At 37.7% G+C, this 19,970-nt stretch overlaps 1 protein-coding gene across 1 annotated transcript in view; it reads left to right on the top strand.

Annotated features, from left to right (window-relative positions):
* Positions 1-3,527: 3,527 nt before the first annotated feature.
* Positions 3,528-19,970, top strand: part of pde4c (phosphodiesterase 4C) — a 113,656-nt gene continuing 97,213 nt past the window's right edge. Inside the window, exons 1-2 of the mRNA XM_023339462.1 lie at positions 3,528-3,686; positions 14,706-14,755. Of these exons, the coding sequence (XP_023195230.1) occupies positions 14,741-14,755 (15 nt within the window). The 5' untranslated portion in view covers positions 3,528-3,686; positions 14,706-14,740. The remainder of the gene's footprint in view (positions 3,687-14,705; positions 14,756-19,970) is intronic.

Below are 19,970 nucleotides of genomic sequence, written 5' to 3'. Positions count from 1 at the left end.
TGTTAACATTATTTTATTACTGGCATACTGTAGTATGTTGCTGCTGTAGTAATGACTTGATGTGAGTCAGGGGTTTTAATAAATTGCAGCTGTTAAATAAGTGAATGATTGAATGAAACGGAAGCAGCTGATTGGTACCTGCGGGCGAAGCGGCATGCAGCTCGGGTGGTTGCTGAGGCAAAAACTCGGGCGTGGGAGGAGTTTGGAGAGGCCATGGAGAAAGACTTCCGTACGGCTTCGAGGCGATTCTGGTCCACCATCCGGCGTCTCAGGGGGGGGGAAGCGGTGCAGCACCAACACTGTTTATAGTGGGGATGGTGTGCTGCTGACCTCTACTCGGGACGTTGTGGGCCGGTGGGCAGAATACTTCGAAGACCTCCTCAATCCCACCAACATGCCTTCCACTGAGGAAGCGGAGCCTGGGGACTCTGGGTTGGGCTCTCCAATCTCTGGGGACGAGGTCGCTGAGGTGGTTAAAAAGCTCCTCGGTGGCAAGGCTCCGGGGGTGGATGAGATCCGCCCGGAGTTCCTTAAGGCTCTGGATGTTGTAGGGTTGTGTTGGTTGACGCGACTCTGCAATATCGCATGGACATCGGGGGCAGTTCCCCTGGACTGGCAGACCGGGGTGGTGGTCCCCCTGTTCAAAAAGGGAGACCGGAGGGTGTGCTCCAATTATAGAGGGGTCACACTCTTAAGCCTCCCTGGCAAGGTCTATTCCGGGGTACTGGAGAGGAGGGTCCGTCGGATAGTCGAACCTCGGATTCAGGAAGAGCAGTGTGGTTTTCGTCCTGGTCGTGGAACACTGGACCAGCTCTACACCCTCGGCAGGGTCCTGGAGGGTGCACGGGAGTTCGCCCAACCAGTCTACATGTGTTTTGTGGACTTGGAGAAGGCGTTCGACCGTGTCCCTCGGGGAGCCCTGTGGGGGGTTCTCCGGGAGTATGGGGTACCGGGCCCTTTGATACGGGCTGTCAGGTCCCTGTATGACCGGTGTCAGAGTCTGGTCCGCATTGCCGGCAGTAAGTCGGGCTCGTTTCCGGTGAGAGTTGGACTCCGCCAGGGCTGCCCTTTGTCACCGATTCTGTTCATCACTTTCATGGACAGAATTTCTAGGCGCAGCCAAGGTGTTGAGGGGATCCGATTTGGTGGCCTTAGGATCTCATCTCTGCTTTTTGCAGACGATGTGGTCCTTTTGGCTTCATCAGATCGTGATCTGCAGCTCTCGCTGGAGCGGTTCGCAGCCGAGTGTGAAGCGGCCGGGATGGGGATCAGTGCCTCCAAATCCGAGGCCATGGTCTTGAGCCGGAAAAGGGTAGAGTGCCTTCTCCAGGTCAGGGGGGGTGTCCTGCCCCAAGTGGAGGAGTTTAAGTATCTCGGGATCTTGTTCACGAATGGGGGAAGAAGGGAGCGGGAGGTCGACAGGCGGATTGGTGCAGCGTCTGCCGTTAAGCGGGCGCTGTACCGGTCCGTCGTGGTGAAGAGAGAGCTGAGACAAAAAGCGAAGCTCTCGATTTACCGGTCGATCTACGTTCCCACTTTCATCTATGGTCATGAGCTTTGGGTCATGACCGAAAGAACGAGATCGCGGATACAAGCGGCCGAAATGGGTTTCCTCCGTAGGGTGGCTGGGCTCTCCCTTAGAGGTAGGGTGAGAAGCTCAGTCATCCGGGAGGGACTCAGAGTAGAGCCGCTGCTCCTTCACATCGAGAGGAGCCAGTTGAGGTGGCTCGGGCATCTGGTCAGGATGCCTCCTGGACGCCTCCCTGGTGAGGTGTTCCGGGCACGTCCCACCGGGAGGAGGCCCCGGGGAAGACCCAGGACACGCTGGAGGGACTATGTTTCTCGGCTGGCCTGGGAACGCCTCGGGATTCCCCCGGAAGAGCTAGAAGAAGTGGCTGGGGAGAGGGAAGTCTGGGCCTCCCTTCTGAAGCTGCTACCCCCGCGACCCGACCTCGGATAAGCGGAAGAAGATGGATGGATGGATGGATGGATGGATGGAAATAAGTGAATGATCCCTGCATCATCTTTGTGCATTTGAGGTTAGTAGGTATGTAAACATACCAGAAGAGCCACCTGACAGCAGCAGCCTTTTGTTTTACCCTGACAACCCCCACCCATGCATTAACATATCAAGTTTCCCTGCATAGATAACTCTGCAACCAGAGATAAAGCTTGCTGACTGCAGGATTACCCAAGAAGGAAGAAAGTGAAGTTACTGGTAGCTGTGGTCACACTGGTTCAGCTTATAAGGCTGCAGCTTTGTTTGTCACTGAGAAGCTTGAAGACTAATCAACTGATTGTGTGGATATTGTGGGACCAGGACATCTAAAATACTTCATTTCAATTTTTACTTCATTTATTCAACAATAAATAGTTCATGTAACAAGTAAAATAAATCACGAATGAAAAAATATCTTCAGATCTGACTATAGAGCAGATAGTAGATTATTATAATGATTAAAGCACTTCTCTGTAACATAAAGGGAGAACATTTTCTTTAAATTTATTTTTATTTGAGACCAGCTCTGAGTAAAAGGTTTTTATTTATTACAGACAGTGCAGATTAATAATTTCTGTCAATATGCCAGCGATTAAACAGAAAGCTATTTTCAACTGCAGTCATCTACACAATTACAATACATTTAACAAAAATATTTTACAAAAGAGTGTTTTTTAAAAAAGAAGAAAAAAGTTGAGCGTTTAAGTGTCTATATGACTGTATTAAAAATCCCTTCATATGGGTTTTATGTAACATTAAGTATTAGTTTTATTTGACACAAACCATAATCATTAGAACAAAATAAACACTTAAAATGTCCACACATGCATGTTAAATACATTAGAATATTATTGAAAATTCACTTTAGTGACTTTTATTCATACAGATTTATTACAAACAGGCAAATATTTAAGTATTTTCTTCTGTCAATTATGATTCTGCTTGCAGCTAATGAAAATGACATTTAGCATGACAAGTAATCAAGTTTATTTGTTTAGCACATGTCAGCAACACAGCAGTTGGAAATGATTTACAGCATGAAAACATAAAAACCAAACATAATATAAACAACAGTTGTGAAAAACAAGAAACAGACATTACAATTTATGAAGTTTCATCGCTAAAATCATCAATGCACATCAAATATGTTGGTCAATATTTCATTTATTATGGTTCAAAAACAACTCTAAACTCTAAGGTAGTTTTAGTCTAGATTTAAATGCGTTTTGTAGAATTTTTCTCTACATAGAATGCTGCTTCTCCATGTTTGTTTCTGGAAATAAAACTAATATATAAATGCGGACGTAATGAAAAGCATGTTTAGGACTAGCATGAATGTATTTATTTCCAAAAGGTAAGTTTAATCTGACGAGTAAACGTGTCTCTACAGAGGAGCAAAGTAACAATGGACAGACAGAGATAGAGAGCCGCAGAGCAGACCTCGTGCTCGGCGTAGTAAAATTGTTTACGTGCCACAGCTTCTTGTCATGTGACCATACGGCCGACGTCACAGTGACGGCACCGGGCACGCAGCCCGGGTGGCAAGTTGCAGAGTTTGAAGTCTAAAGTGACCAACTTTTAACTGCGGCAATAAAATGGGACGCGGCGATAAGTGCAGCAGTGTAACCTGACAGTCACCTTCAGAGCCACCAGCTCCTCCAGAGGGAGAAACTCCTCCGCCGCCGCGGTGAGTGAAAAACTGCTCGATGAAACTTTCCTCCGCTTTAAAAGCAGAGATGATGGGACGGAAGATGCGCTCATGTAGGAAGCTCCGCTTCTTCCCTGGCACCGTCTTGTTCAATGCAAATGTTTTAAAAAGTGAAACAAAAATACAGCTTCTTGTTCAGAGTTGCCAGGTTTCACGTATTGTAAGGTTGACGTTATAATGGAGTTCGGTTGCTGCTATTCATCAGGAGGCGTCCATTTAAAGTTATTAAAGCAGCGGTTTACCTCAACACCATACCAACACTCGCATAATATATAAATCTCTGGAAAAAACTAAGAGCCCACTGCACTGAACCCCGTTGAAAACCTCCTGGTTATTCCACCAAATGTTGATTTCTGAACTCTTCCTGAGTTAAAACATTAATATTGTCGTTTCTAAATGAACACGAACTTGTTTTCTTTGCATTATTGGAGCTCTGAAGAACTGCATCTTTCTCATTATGTTGACCAATTATCATTTTCTGCAAATAAATACAAACTTTTTGCTTGGAATTTCATAGAATAAAAGAACAATGTTCATTTTGCTCAAACATATACCTGTAAAATGTAAAATCAGAGAAACTGATAATTTTAAGTGGTCTCTTAGTTTTTTCCGGAGCTGTATGTGTGTGTATACAAGTGTGAATTACTGACTAAAGGATTAATTGAATTAATTCACTTTGGTTTACTCATACTGGCTCTGATTCACAACAATGCCATATATATGTTTTATTATAAAATAAACAGATCTGCGTCCTGTGATCATTTCAGTTATATAGACAGATTTATTCAGATAAATTCACTCCAGTGTGATTATAATACAAAATAGTTCAATTAAGTGTGGGATTTTAACTAGTAATGTTAAAAAAATGGATAAATTAAGTTTTTAAACATACAGTTGTCATAACCGAAATGAGGAAAGAAAATAACTTTACATGTATTTTACATAGAATATTTAATATGTATGTAATCAGATTTATTAGCTATGGCGTGTTTTTGATTAAAGTACTAACTTTGTTGAAGAGGTTGTATTAAAAATTATGCATGTGGCGTTATATGATTATTATGTAATCTCTCACCTGGAGTAAGCATGTGGCGACTGTGGATAGTTCAGTCAATCAGCATATTTACTTTGCAGGAACTCCTCATCATATATGTATATTAATATCTCTCGTATTTAATGTCCTTTCAGATCCAGAAAGTATTTTTGAATTTGAACAGCAGGGTTTCCCCCAGTGTATTATAAGCCTGGCGGGCCACCAGGCTTTACTTGTGCCCCCACCAGGCTAAGCATTGCTTATTTATTTCAGTTTTTTAAATTGTTTGGATTTTTTCAGACTTTATAGTTGGTGCTCCGGTGTTAATCTTCCAGTCTTTCAAGAATACGTAATTATCAAGTGATATTTTCAAATTTCCTGTCAACTTTAAAGATTTTTTAACTCGAAATCACGACGGGCCGCTGGATGAATGACTGGCCTATCGCCTTAACCACGGGGCTTAGCAAGTTTTCTGGGGGAAACCTTGAACTGAATTTAAATCCCAAGCAGGCAATTCAGAATTTTATTTCCACATGGAAGTTTTAGAAGTTTTGAAAGGGAAACATTAAGAAAAAGGTCCTTAGATGTCAGAATTTAAAATTGAAATTTGTAGGTTCTTCGTTAATCTCAACCTCAAAACTCATAATGGCTGCCTTGTGTGTAAAAGATAGTATTTGCAGCAGTAAATATTTGATCTTAAAAACATAAACTCCCTTTTTCGTGAACACGAATAGTTTATGATTATACAAAACGCAAATAAATATGCTATTGTTATACTTTATCATTCCTAATAATGTCATTCCCAGAAATATGTAAATAGCAAACATCACAAGCGATTTCTGTTTAGTGGTCACTGTCATTCAATTCAGATAGTTTTGGAAACTCCTATAAAACAAAATCCTCATCTGAAAGTTGAATGTTAGAAGAATTCATATTTTTCAGTATTGATTCAACATCGTAGTTTCTCAATACACATTTCTGTCTAATTTTTGACAAATAATCTTCCAAGATGTTCACAAAGAAGACTTTGCTACAGCCACAGTTGAATTGTTTCCGAGTTACTCACTGCAGTAATCCCTGTTGGACTCTTCGGGTTCTGAGTAAACCAACATGGAATGTGTTTCCCCAAAATATTTACCCATCCTCCTTTCCTCCCTTTATCTCCTTCCTTCCTCCATATCTGCTTCCTTCACTCCGTCTCCGTGACCCCCGGCAGAGACAAAGAACATCTTCTCCGCTTGACAAAGACAAACGTTCTGCCTTTTGTATCTGCTTTGTTCATAAAAACATTGAAGTGATGTTATCTTTACTTTTATCAGTTGCGTTGTGTCTCTCTTTTTGTTTCTTGCTCTCTTATGCGAGAACAAAGAAATCTGTAGATTATTGATTACTATTTTTTCCTGTACGTTTGTGGTTTAAAATAGTTCTTTATTCCATTATTTTTGGATTTACCTGTGAGAACTTCTCCTTCATTCATCATCAGTTGGAGCAAAAGACGCTTTCTTTGAGGGATTTTCTTCTTCTACACTCACAGAGGAGTGACGTAACTTTTCAAATAGCCCCAAGCGGTTTCCTCAGTCTGACCTGTTTTTGTGCCGTGGGAAACTTAAAAAATTCTCAGTGTCATCAGTTTGACAAACGTAAACAGGGCTGACTGTCCCATCATCCCTTCGCTCCTCCAGTAGATGGCGCTCTGCTCCAACGCTGAGCCCGATTCCCCTTCCCGCTCCGTTCAATTGTCTGCATCTGAGATCTGTTTGAGATGCAAACATGTGCAGAGGCATGCCTCAGATTGCCTTTTGTCTGTCATGCATGACTCACTGATAATATGTCAGGAAAAAACGGGTATTTGTCTTGTCAGTTCCAATGAATTTACTGTTGAGAAGATGACTAGGCTTTGATTAAATAAGAAAAGAGAAAGGTCTTATTGTAAGGTTGCCAGAGGAAATGGATTTCTGAGTAAAATTTGGAGATTATTGTAATTGGAGCTCTGAAGGTTACTTGAGGTTGTTTTTTGTGTGTATTTGTATGGATATAAGGTCAGAAAGCTGGTTATATGGTCGTTTTCTGGGAGTTTAGACGTAAAACTCTGATATTATTTATCGTTTAACGCTTAACTTTGGTCAATTCAACGAGATCTTTGAATATTTGTGTAAAAAAAGTGTACTATTAGGCAATCAGTTGTCATTTTTGAATATAGCAAGTCATAATGAAGCAGCAAATTTTCTGAATGAAGGCCAGACGCTGGACCCTTCTGGCCGGTTTTATGTTTCATACTTTGCTCTAACCCCCAGCTGCCATATCTATATTAACTGTAATGATTCATGGAATGGCCGTTGTGGATGTAAAGAGCAAGTGAGTCACGTTTTTTTCTCTGTAGTGTGTTTCTGGTGCAGCAGTACTTCTGTGTAGTTCTTATCAGAGGTTTTTAATAATCACATCAGCTATCAGCTGTGCGTCAGCGTAAAGGTGGCATCAAAGACGCCTTGAGATTTCACCCCATACAGTGGCTGATTGGACAATCCGGCAGGGGCGCTTCACCTCAGAGAGGCTAATTATTACCGACTTTGATGTGCCTTGTGGAGGGTTTTCCCTAAGCCACACATGAAACAGCTACGTTATGAGATATGGAAAATGCAGCAGAAAATGGGCTCAACTGCCTCAATCCTGGCAAAACAATGATTAAATCTAAATTATCTTCTGTTTTCTTATCAACCTGAGTCACGATTGTGTCCATTCATTCAATGCAACAGTTAGCACAGATATAACAGCTTCCATTTGAGGGCATGATCAGAGCCGAAGAGGTAATTAGTGAATCATTTGGTTTGAAACTTTACAGTACCCGTACGCTTACTGCTGTCCTTTTCACCAAATTCACAGAGCTGCTAACTAAAGTTTCACTGTTAAATTGAGTTAAATGTGTTACTCTTAAGAGAGAAAACAATGTCAACTGTCACATAAGATGATATGACTGAAAAACGTATCAGAATACAAGCGTTTCATATTAGTCGATGTCAATAATTATTGATTTGTTTTTTTTAAAACATCTGAAATACTAGCAAACTGGTGATCCTGGCTTCTACTTTATCCACAATGTTTTTTATTTTTTTATTTTTTTATTATTACTTTTAAGCAGTTATGAGGCACAGTGGAGAAATCTTAAACTGCAATAGGTTGTTGCTAGGTAACCAAAGAGCGAGAGAGTTAGTAGAAGCCACCAGGTTGTGAGGTTGAGTCCTGTGCGATTTTGGATTGGACTTCAGTGAAATTATTGAATATTCTGACGTATTATCTATTGATATTGATCACATGTCTATCATATTGCTATTGATTTATTGCCCAGCCCTATTGCCAGACCTCACACGACTTTAAATTATATATATAGACTCAAATATACACACATACACCCTCACAACAGTATGTGGTTACAAGTTGGAGAGAAACCACACAGTTTTTGTTGTCTTAATCAAGCATGTGGCTTCATTTTTAGGTGGATATGTGGCCAGAACACAGAGAAAATTTAAATGTGATGGTTTTTTTGTTTTATGACTGATGAGGCACTGACTTTTCTGGGATGTTCAAAAGCTTGTATTATATTTACGGTAGTTGTTTAAAAACTTTAGGCTTTATTCGGTTCCATACAACGGCAAGAAAACCTAAAGAATATTTAATATAAAGTCAAATAAAAAAAAAAAACAAGTATGTTTTTTTTTGCTGATTACCGTCTTTTAAAAATTGAAAATCATGTATAATTTTACCTTTATTTGTATGTGAAAACTTGGGCTGTAACAGAAGTGTGGAAATCAGTCTTATTCAACACGCATGTCTGCTCTGTTATCAGAAAAGACACCAGCGTTCACTGAAACAGTTTTAGTAAAAACAGAAATGAGTCTAAAAGCTGAACTGAGCTGAATCTGTTCCCCACTGCATGCGATAAAAACGCATCACCAGATCTGCTTTGCACCGAAACAGCTCATCGTTATCACTGAATCAGTGAGGAAGACGCCACACTGTATCTATTTATTTGATAGAGATATACAAAGGCCTGACTAATTCTACTGGACAAAAAATTGTCCCATCAATTATGCGATAAACGATAATATTGTTGTTTTGAGGCAAAGTTCAAGTAATATATTGACAAAATTAAAGTTGAGTAGACTTTAATCTTGTAAAGAACAAATAACACTGGAACTGGAAGACACTTTATATGTCCAAAATAAAAACACAACAACCAGAAACAATAAATCAAACAGAAATAAAAACTACTTACAACCGAAACCATGAACAAAATGGATTGTGAAATCCTCAGAATAGAAATGATGTTCATTTTAATTCATCTTGTGATTAATTGATTAATTCCTTTTCGCGACAGGTTTTTTAGACATTTAACATGACATAAACATTAGTAATTTGAAATATTGCAGTATTGTTTTGCATGAAACTGAATAGAAACATGCTTCGCACTGTGGGCTGAATGGTGGTGTGCTTGACAGCTCTGCTAGCTTTCAGCGTGAAGATCCTCGGTTTGGGAAGAACAAACTCAAAGTATTCACAGCCATTTTTACATTTACAACCACAAACTTCAATGTATTGAATTGAACCATTAGGCAAAACTGTTCGCTATTGTGAAGCAGAAGAAAAAAAAGGTTACATGGGTTTCAAAATGTTTCACAAAAAAAAATTGGAGACTAAAACCTAGAGACACAAATTGATGTGTCTCTCGCCTGAAACTTTAAAAGCAGCGTATCATTTTCCTTTCTATTCACATTTATGCACAACATTGTGCTCTTGTGTTGGTTTGTCCCATAAAATCTCAGTAAAATACAGCTGATGCCTGTAATGTGACTAAACCTTGAAAAGGTTAAGTGCTCTGTAGGAACACGCTCTTCCAGTTTGTCTTTTAAACTCATTATATGGCAGACTGATTGAGCAGAAATGGATATGGGAGTCTACTAACAGGCTTACTGGAAGACCCGAAAAGGTCCAGTTTATTTATTTTATCTGCAGTTTTAAAGGATTTCCTTGTTGGTTGGTGGTTGCTGGATGTTGAGGCGAATGGATATGCATAATATGGGTTAACCATTGCGGTTGCTTTCACATTGCTATAAAATTCAATATGATCGTTGTTTTGAAACTTTAACCAAGAGCTTGGAGAACCAAGATCACAACACCAGCCTTTTGATTTTCCGGTAAAGTTTATTTTTTAATCTGTGCTTTATAATTGAACTGAACTGAATAGTTTACCTGCCTGCTGTATCTACCTTAATTAGAGATTATTAGTGTCTGAAGTTTTGGTTGACTCTGCTACAGAACCCACAGACTTAGTAGGAGCCCTCCTGATATTAAATAACAGAGATCATTATAGTCAGTCGTGTTACCTGAGGGATGGAGACGTTTTCGTTAATTAAATTGTTAGAGACATTTGTGGCTTTTCATGGAAGTATGTCTTCCTTGGAGAAACAGCAAATGTCAGCTCTCATCTGAGAAAAGTCAGGCTGTCATTATTTTTGAGAAGCGATATCCTTGGAAACGATCACGGCAGAATGTCAGAGTGCACTCTCACTGCTGTGGCTGCCACTGCCAAAAAGCATTTTTAAGCTTAGAGCTAAGAGCTCAGATGAAAAAGCTCCTGCAGACTGCAGAGGAGCATTTCACGACGCCAGGAGGTTTTTGGGCCACTGAAATGCCTCTTTTCTTCTTTGGACATAAAGTGTTACATCAAGCTTCAAAGCGTTAAATCACAAGTAATGATTTACGATGTGAGCTGTAGCTGCAGCTTAAAAATGAACTTCCTGTTTCAAAACAGTAGAAATGCATAGATCTATCATTTCAGTGAAAGGCCATTTGCTCTGCAGTTTTACAAAGTTAAATTAGTTCTCCATTCTTTTCCCATTCTATAGTTAGTGATGGCCAAAGAAATGAATGTTTACAACTGCTAAACAAAAAACGTTTTGACTGAGTAAAATCTAATCAAAGATGCTGAATAATCACTTCATTAAAGGGGAGATAATATGTATTTGTTAGTCACATAATGGCATTTTATAGCACAACCAAGTAACTGTTGTGCTATAAACAGTTGAAGGTTTTTATAACAACTGAAGATTGTTATAAAAATGCTTTATATGTCAAACATAACTTAAAAGAAATTTGACATAGCAATTCAACATCTTGAATTTGGACGTCTAGCTCTTTAAGAAACTCCTACTTTTTCCGACACTCCGCCTTCAGCACGTTAAACTGTCTTTCTTCCTATTTCCAGGAATAAAAAATAGGAAGAATATTACAATATTACAATGCTCTGCAGATTTTGATGTTCACAGTTTAAGCTCTTATTTGCTTCCTATATTACTAAACTCAGTTCAGTGCATTATTTAGTAGCATAAATAATTCAGTTAGCTCTGGTAGAAATGTGATTTTTACTGTACTGTGACATCAGACCAACTTTGCTGTAGTACATTCAACTTCCTGTTATTCGCTGAAGCTTCTGCCTGAATGTACAGGAAACAGAGAAAACTAGGTTTGACCCTTTTAACACTTTATAGTTACAACTGAGTGTTGTTGTCTCTGTGCGCTATTAGTGCTTAGTACCTTTATTAAAATTGGGCCAGTCAGGTGTTGGACATAATGTTTTCAGTCATAGATAAACATATTATGATATAAGTGTTTCATATCAGTCACTATCAATAGTTACTGACATGTTTTTGTTTTAAATATTTGAAATACTACCTAACTAGTGACACACCTTTTCCTGTTTTATCCACAGTTTTAACTCCAGGCCAGTATTTTTTATTTTTAAGCAGTTATGAGGCAGAGTGGCAAAACCTTAAACTCTACAGGCTGTTGCTAGGTAACCAAAGATTCAGTGAGTTAGTTGATGCCACAAACCTAGCTTAGCTATCTGTGAGGATTTGAGTGGTTAAAGTCTTTCCTCTGCCTACATCTCCCAGAATGCTGTGCGGTTCTGGATTGGAGTTCAGTAAAGTTATTGAAAATTTTATCAGATGTGTTATCTATAGATATTGGTCTAATCTCTATTGTGATAAATATTGTTATTGATTTATTGTCCATATCTACTTGGACAAACAAATAACTAAATAACTAAATTTTTTCTGCGCCTCTGATTTCAACAAAGAATGATACATAAATTCTAGTTTCTGTGTAAAGTTGTCAATTGCTTTGTTATTTATACAGACTATTCAGCATGTTGCGATTATCGTACCATACAGTACCACAAAGGAAGGAAACCCCATGCTTAAAAAAAGGATGTGAAAAACTTACTTTCAAAGCCTACAATCAGGCTGAGAGGCAGATAAAATTTGCCTTTATGAGCTTCCGTATTTCACAAAGTTCTTTGAATCCAGCTGACGCAGATCAGATTGATCTGTGTGTAAATTTGCAGCTCAGTTCTCCACATCCTGCCCGTCTGAGCCACCGGAGCTCGTAGCAAACAGACAGAACTGGATGGCTAATAATGAAACCCTGATGAAGAAAACATGCTATTTGATTCAAAGAATTTGAGAAGTTGAGGTTTTCTTTCCTAAGAAATTCAGTGCAGTTTTTCTTCTGCTTACTCTTTATCGTTTTTGAGACTAGTTTGTTTTATTAAAGTATAAACTTATGGTTTTACCTCCAGAGGTTCTGGATATTTTAATAAAAGTCCTGATTCAGGTTTAATATAAAATATTTTCCATTTATTCGTGTTTGAACAAATATGTGTCGCTGCTATGTTTTTAGTCCCGTGATGCTCCGACTCTATAAAGAGATCAAAAATATTGTGTAGACCTAAAAACCTTTTTGGAAATGATTGCTTTGTTTATTTGCTCTTGGCAGAAGGCTGAGGTTCAAGTATCAACAATGAAAAATAAAAATATCTATTTTCTCCTCTGCTCTTCAGTTTCTCTCATCGTAGAGTGAAACTAATTTAAACTAATAACAGGATATTGTGACGTGTTGTTTCATTGCTTCTGGACAGACCTGCACTACAAACAGAATATAATACAGGATTATTTGATGATAATAAATTTTGCTCTCCAAAAAACAAACATCTGGGCTACCAGGCCTTGGTAGTTCCTGTTCCACTTTTATTTAGTTGTATAACTTGTTCTGCAGTTCAAATGACGCTCCAGTTGTTTGCATCTCCAGCACAGTGATATATTCTAACATATGACCGATAAGGAAGAATAAAAATCTTTAATCTATAAATATCTTCACTTTGACTGAACTGAATATCCTGCAAAGAACTGAGATTATGAGAGAAACAGTTGAGACACAAACTCTTGGAGTGAAGCTTGAACTAATTGTCTGTATTCACCTTCTTTTCTTCTTTAAAATAATTACATCAGTACTCTACTGTTATGATGGATGACTTTATGATTTTCTGCCCTCTAGTGGAAGTGCTGGTTCAGACAAAATCCACACACCTGTAACAATGGAGATGTCGTTGCACCAGTTGAAGAATATTGTTGACCTAAGAAATGTGAGAAATCCATCTAGGCAACCTCGTGTATTTTTGGAAGAAAATTAAATCTACTAGTTTGCTGATTTTGTCCTCAGTGTCCTTCATGCTTACTCACACCACAGGAAAATAAATGATTCTTTAAGTGCAGGAGCATAATTTTCTTGTAGTATTTCTGCCTTATATATATGATGAAGTGTAAATAAATAATTTGACATGACATGTTTGGAAAAACAGATAATGTTGTTTTATGTACAAGTTTACAGATTGGACGTTGTTAAAGATGGGAAAATGCTTCTGTTACAATAATATAGTAGATTATTTTACATTAATTTCATAGTTATTGATATATTGTGATTTTTCAAGGAAGCAGTTATTTTTTAAAGTGGCATTTTCCTCAACTAAATAATAGATAGAGGGTGAGTTTATTTAAAGTTTTACTGTGGGTAGAGTATACTTTGTGACAATACCACAGAGAAGCAGACAAACCCTGTAAATTAAATGTCAAATAAAAGCACTAAAGGTCAAGTCTCTGCTGGAGTTGTAATTGTAGCTCTGATTAAGTGTTAATGAAGGACAGGTTGACCTGCAGTTAATTTACCTCTTGTTACCAATCATCTCTGAAAAGCTTTGTGAGGTAATTTAAACGTGAATCTTTTCTCTCTTCTGCTGATTTTATTTGGCTGTGTAGATTCAGGACTCAGTGGATCTGATTTTGTTGTTAAAAGTATGAGTATAAAAAGTGTTTAAATAAATTTATTTCACTTTCTGGTTGAAGAGAAAAAGGCTTTTAGCTCCTGTGTCTTCTCTTTCTGGTCCAGTCGTTGGCTGGTGATGAGTCAGACAAAGAGTTTATAAATGACCCGCCTCGTTCTCCATTCGTTTATTTATTTATTATATATTTCATGTTTTAAAATTCATAAGGGTGAAAGATTACATCAAAGTAGAAAAAGGTTGAAAGCTCAATATGAACGACTTAAATCTCTAATAATGCATTTGTCTTTAATGCTTGACAAGATAACAAATCTTGCTAGACGATAAATTGTCTCAGAACTTATAATATTCTTGTTTTGAGAACATTTTAAAGCAATATAATAGTACTAATGGCATAAAAACACAAGATCACATTCTCAAAGGTCGATAAACTTTAAATTCTTAAACACTCTAACTGAGAGATATGTTAAATATCCAAAGTAAATAAAGAAAACAACAGAAACAACAAATAAAATTAATTAAAAGTCTCTGTAAATAAAATAATCTTTCAAAAAAAGGGATAGTTGGGAAACTGAAGAGAGAGAAAAGAGAAAAACGATAAATCAAGCAAATGGAAATGATTGAGCTTCTCTTAATTTATCATGCGATTAATTGATTTATTGTTTATTGTGATAAACCTATAAAGCAGGAAGTTTCTGTGTTTTATTTTTATTTCTCTTTCTTAAGAATCAGAAGACTTAAACCTTTAAAGACATGTTGTCCATCACTTTAACACGTTGTTCTGTTTTCGTTTCAGCTCCTGTCTCACTGTTGGACATCTAACCAGCATCAATGTCTAGATTTCAGGTAAGTAAGATTAATGTCTTCTTCTTCTTCTCTTATGCTCTCCTAACTCTCTACATCTCTGCAGCTGTTATCTGTCTGCCTGTCAAATGACGATGTTAACTTGAATAAAGGTTATAAAAGGTTTTCTTCTTACTTCAGCTCCTTGTTCAAACAAAAACAGGCTCACAGAGGCGCTGATCAAATGAGCTTTGCTCCACTGAGTGAAAAGCCTTTTATGATGAATGTTAATAACATGTCTATCTAGCTCAGTGTGTTAATGTATTCAGAGAGAATATGTGATTGTGAATTTGTTAGGGGGAAGAAAAACCTTCATTTGAAAATGTATTAGCTCAACTTTAGAGCATTTTTAATGAGTTATTTTTTAATGTGAAGCAAACAAAATTTCATCTTTAAACCAAAAAAAGAACCATAGTCATAGTTATTTGTAGTGGAGATAAGATAGTTTATATTATAGTCCATGTTTTAATCCATTTCCTCTTCTTTTTTTGTTACAACTCCTTTTTAAAAAAATCCTTTATACAAATGTCTATTACAGAAGAGTGGCTGTCATTAGTGGTAAAATTAGCTTATTGGAAGTTCACTACTTCTTAATTTTGTAGAAACTCCACAGTTTTCTGCTGTGTGGTTGTTCATACTGTTATTTACATCCGACTGCAATCAGACGTCTGTGTGAGCAGGTTCTGACCACAAAGCGAACCGGATGCGCAGAAGACCGTAGACGTCATGCAGCAGCGCAATGTTTACTGAAGTAATAATGGTTAGAGCCGTTTATGGATCAATTTTAAAGTGTTTTAGCAAAGGAAACTAACAAGAGGAAGGAAGAAAAATTAAAGTCATGTGTTGGTGCTATGTGCTTCCGCACTTATTTACGTCCAGATTTACTGCGTCTCGCTTCTTCTGGTGCAGAATTATGACGCATGTTTCACATCAATGATGTAAAAGTCGGATAAAATGTGACACGACTGCAGAAAACAATTGGATATTTATTTGACTTAGTACCATATATGAAATTTGTTTCTTTTTTGGGGGGGATAAGATTTGAATTGGGTCGTTCGGATTGCCGTTAAAAAGTTGAATATGTGTCGCATTTACCTGCTGTGTGAATGTAAGCTAAGAGTCTGTGAGCTCGATCTGTTCCAGTGTGAAACGGACGAGTTTTTCCTCCCACCTCTAATGATGACAATCTGCAACATTTAGGGTTCCTGTGCTGCAAACTCTGGTTTTAATGTTTCTAATGTGAAGCCTAAAAACAAGAGAATATTGAGAATATATTCCGGTTCTAGACTTTGTTACATATAATTTTGTCTAAATATGGCACCCATTCTCTGGTTTTTTGGAGCCTGACCACTATCAAATCATCTGCTATAAATTCAAGGTGAAGGTTTCTCTATTTAGACTTTTTGGCTGAATAACGTGTGAGAACTCTAAAAAATATGGAAGTTTGACACAAAAAGAAAATGTCGCCGGCCTCCAATTATTCTCATTTTTAACCTCAATTCTTTCATCAAATGGCCTTTTCACTGTGATTAATTATTTTCATCTGCCCCCAAATTGAATTTCAGCACAGCTTCCTGTTGTAGGAACATAGAAAAGCAACAGTGAAACTCTTGAGGTTTTTTTTTAAAAAAGAATATGTCATGTTTTTCTTTTTAACTTCTTCATTTTCTTTGTTGTTTGCTGTCCCAACGTTTCAGAGACATTCAGTCATTTTGTCTTTTAGTATTCCCCTGGAACTGAAAATAAACACTTTATTTTTAGAAAAAGCTCTTTTTCAGCCTGCAGAGTTAATTGAGTTAATAAAGAGAAACCCACACAGAGGCGGTTTTAAGTGACACAATTGGAGTAACGTTAATTACATTCTGAACTTCTGGGCAACATCAAACATACAGTTAAATGTTTTTTGTTTTTTTTTGTTTTAGAAGAGCAGATTTCCTCTGGCGATCTGCTGCGACACACACACACGTAGACCCAGCAGGGAGTCTTAAACATCTCTGCTCTTCTCAGCATCATAACGGTTTGGTGTTCGTTTTCTTCTCTGCTTCTCTTGCTGAGATGAGTTTATGAAGGGTTAATGTTCTCTGCCGTCTCACACTTTTCACACGCTGAGCTCTTTTGCTGTTTGTGTGCCGAGTTTCTTCGACGTGTGAGCGTATGTTTGGTGTGTGAGACCATAGAGGAGTGTAAATGTCCTGCAGAGCAGATGGCGGCTGAGTGGAAATTTCCTGGAAATAAGATTATACTGCATGGCCCAATCGTCTCGGATTGGCAACCTGTCTGCCCGGCTGCATTTAGCATATTTTATGTCATTATTATATCCTGACATCAACACTCTGAGAAATTTAATAAAGGTACAAGCAGTAATGTTTATTTTAAGCTTGAATGACTTTAAAACGTGAGTAATAATGACAAAGGTTGAGATATCATAAATTCAGTTTTTTTTATTTCATATTTTATGACTATTTTATGAAATATGTTGGTTCATTAGTGTTTTTGGTTTGATCATAGTGCACTTTCAACACCAACAGCTGCTTCCTGGTTAAATAGCAGAACATCACTCCAATTTATTCACACTTTATCTTTTGCTCAGCATGTATTGACAATATGCAGATTTGGTTTATTAAGCCATCCAGCCTCGTTAATGAGGTGAAACATCCTCCTTTATTCTGAACACAATAGACTGAATTATGAATGATTCTTGTTTGTTTGTCATGAAAAACAAGGCTGATGGATGATGTGTGGAGCCAAATTATGAGGATTTCTTTTGTGACTCCACAGCCTTTGATTAGCTGCAGTTAAGAGTAATTGCCACATTCTTTTCAAAAATGCAATAAGAAAAGAGAAGAAGTTTGAGAGACAACACCAAAAGAAAAAAAAATACAAGATTATAAACTTGTGGAGGAAAATAAATACTTAAATAGAAAATAAATTACCAAGAGTAATTTTAAAAGTGTGACAAACTTAAATTCATATTATATCTGCTCTTGAGAGACTACAGTTAAATTTTGACATTATAATTTATGCGTTTTTAGTTCTTGTTCTCTACTGTCTGTATTTTATTTTATTCCTGTATGTTTCTTGTTTGAAATAAATATATTTGGGGAAAAAAAGAGAGAAAACACAAGGAGAGGAAATAGAACAGTCCTCACCTCCTTCAAAATAAGAGCATGAATATAAAACAAAAAACAAAACTTCAACACAGAAGTTGAACTTTATTAAACTTAAAGTTTACAAAACAGCCAATTAAATTAGCACTTTAGAACTGGAAAAAATTATTCACAATTCAGAAAAGCACTTAAGTGTTAAATGGAAAATTAGCTTTGCAGTTAATGGAAGTGAGCCACCAAGACTCTGTCTTTGGTTTGTAGTGATGGTGATATAAAAGCATCTATAGAGTTATTGGTAATAATTATTATAGTGATGTTTTTGTCTTCACCCAAACTCTCAACCTGATAAACCCTGATGTCATTTTTTTTATTCCTGAATTTCAATATTTTGTGTGAAGGCCACTGAAATTACCGTATTTTTCGGACTACAAGCCGCTACTTTTTTTTCCCACACTGTGAACCATGGGGCTTGTCGCCCGGTGCGGCTTTTCTGTAGTTTTTTCATCAACCGCCAGGGGGCTCTTTAGCAGGAAGTGAATCGTTGGAAGTCAAAATTGAAAATCAAAGAAAGTGCTAATTTTCATTTAGAACAAGCACATGGTAGCAACAAACACGACGGAGAAATATCAGAATTCTGAGAATTCTGACTTTAATCTCAGAATTCTGACTTTAATCTCAGAATTATGACTTTAATCTCAGAATTATGACTTTAATCTCAGAATTCTGACTTTCAACTCAGAATTATGACTTTAATCTCAGAATTATGACTTTAATCTCAGAATTCTCAGAATTATGACTATGAACTCAGAATTCTGACTTTAATCTCAGAATTCTGACTTTAAACTCAGAATTCTGACTTTAATCTCAGAATTCTGACTTTAAACTCAGAATTCTTCTTTTGTTTTTCTTTCGGTGGCCCTAATCCTCTTCCATAAAAAAACCCCCTCAACACTCGAAACCCTTAAATGAATATGGGTGTTGTTATTTATCCTCAGAGTACATTTGTGTCAGTGTTTTTATCTGTGGATGTTAAAGAAGATGTTAAAGTCTATATTATACCAGAAATAAAATGGATGTAGGTTGTTCCCAGATGACGTTGTGTCAGAGTGATCGCACTCGGCGTTGACATGCTACTTCTCAGTGACTTAATGGAGGTGAGATGTGAGGTTCAAGCCTGGCTGTGTCGTGCCACACTGAGCTGCACATATGACAAAGCACTTGGGGTGAGTTGTTGACTCACAGGTATTGATGCGGCGCTCTTGCTTAATGGAGAAGCGTGGCGAGCGCAGAACCTGCTGAGAACCCACCTTCCCGTCTGATCACAAACGCTTTGCTGCCTCCATCTCATTCTCACTTCCTGCGAGTGTCATGGCGGGAGGCTGGCCAGGTGATAACGCAGCCAGCTGCTTCGTCTCTGCTGCTGATGGGTGAGAGGGAGGCAAGAAAAGCCTCAACACCTCAGCGACAAAGGAGCATGTTGAAGCAAAAACAAAAAGATGGTGCTGAATAAATAAACTATGAAACTAAAAATAAAAGTGCCAACTTTAGCGAGAAGATGAGATTAGTGTCACTTAAAACTAGAGAATTGCATTTAGTTCAAAAGCTTTGTTTTTTGTGTTTTCTCTCCATCAATAAAAAATGAAATAAAATCTCTTTCTTTGCCTAAATAACTAGGTCAGAGAAAGAGAGTAATTCAGTTACCAGAAGCATACTTTACTACGCTGACTCTAAACCAGAGGCGGACACCTCGACTAACTGGGTTACCTCGACTAACTGGGTTACCTCGACTAACTGGGTTACGCTCAAATTAAACGTGAACAGGAAACCCAGTTTCCATGATGGTGGTGGGGGGAAACCTGATATCATGTCTGCACCCCTTAATGTCGGCTACATTAAACATTAAACACACACAAAAAAAACAGAAACCTGAAAAAGTGATAGTCACATGGTGTTTTTCTTATGTATTTAGATAAATAAATCAGTTTTATCATACCTGAGAACAAAAACTAATGCAAAGAAACAATCTGCTGCTAAATTTTATTTAAGAAATACTAATACTAATAGGAAAACCAGGAGTCAGCAAGTCATTCATGTTCTGTGTGTTCAGAGAT

The sequence above is a fragment of the Xiphophorus maculatus genome, chromosome 9 (assembly GCF_002775205.1).
Source record: "Xiphophorus maculatus strain JP 163 A chromosome 9, X_maculatus-5.0-male, whole genome shotgun sequence".
NCBI classification, from domain to species: Eukaryota; Metazoa; Chordata; class Actinopteri; order Cyprinodontiformes; family Poeciliidae; genus Xiphophorus; species Xiphophorus maculatus.
This window is presented reverse-complemented; position numbering and strand designations above follow the sequence as displayed.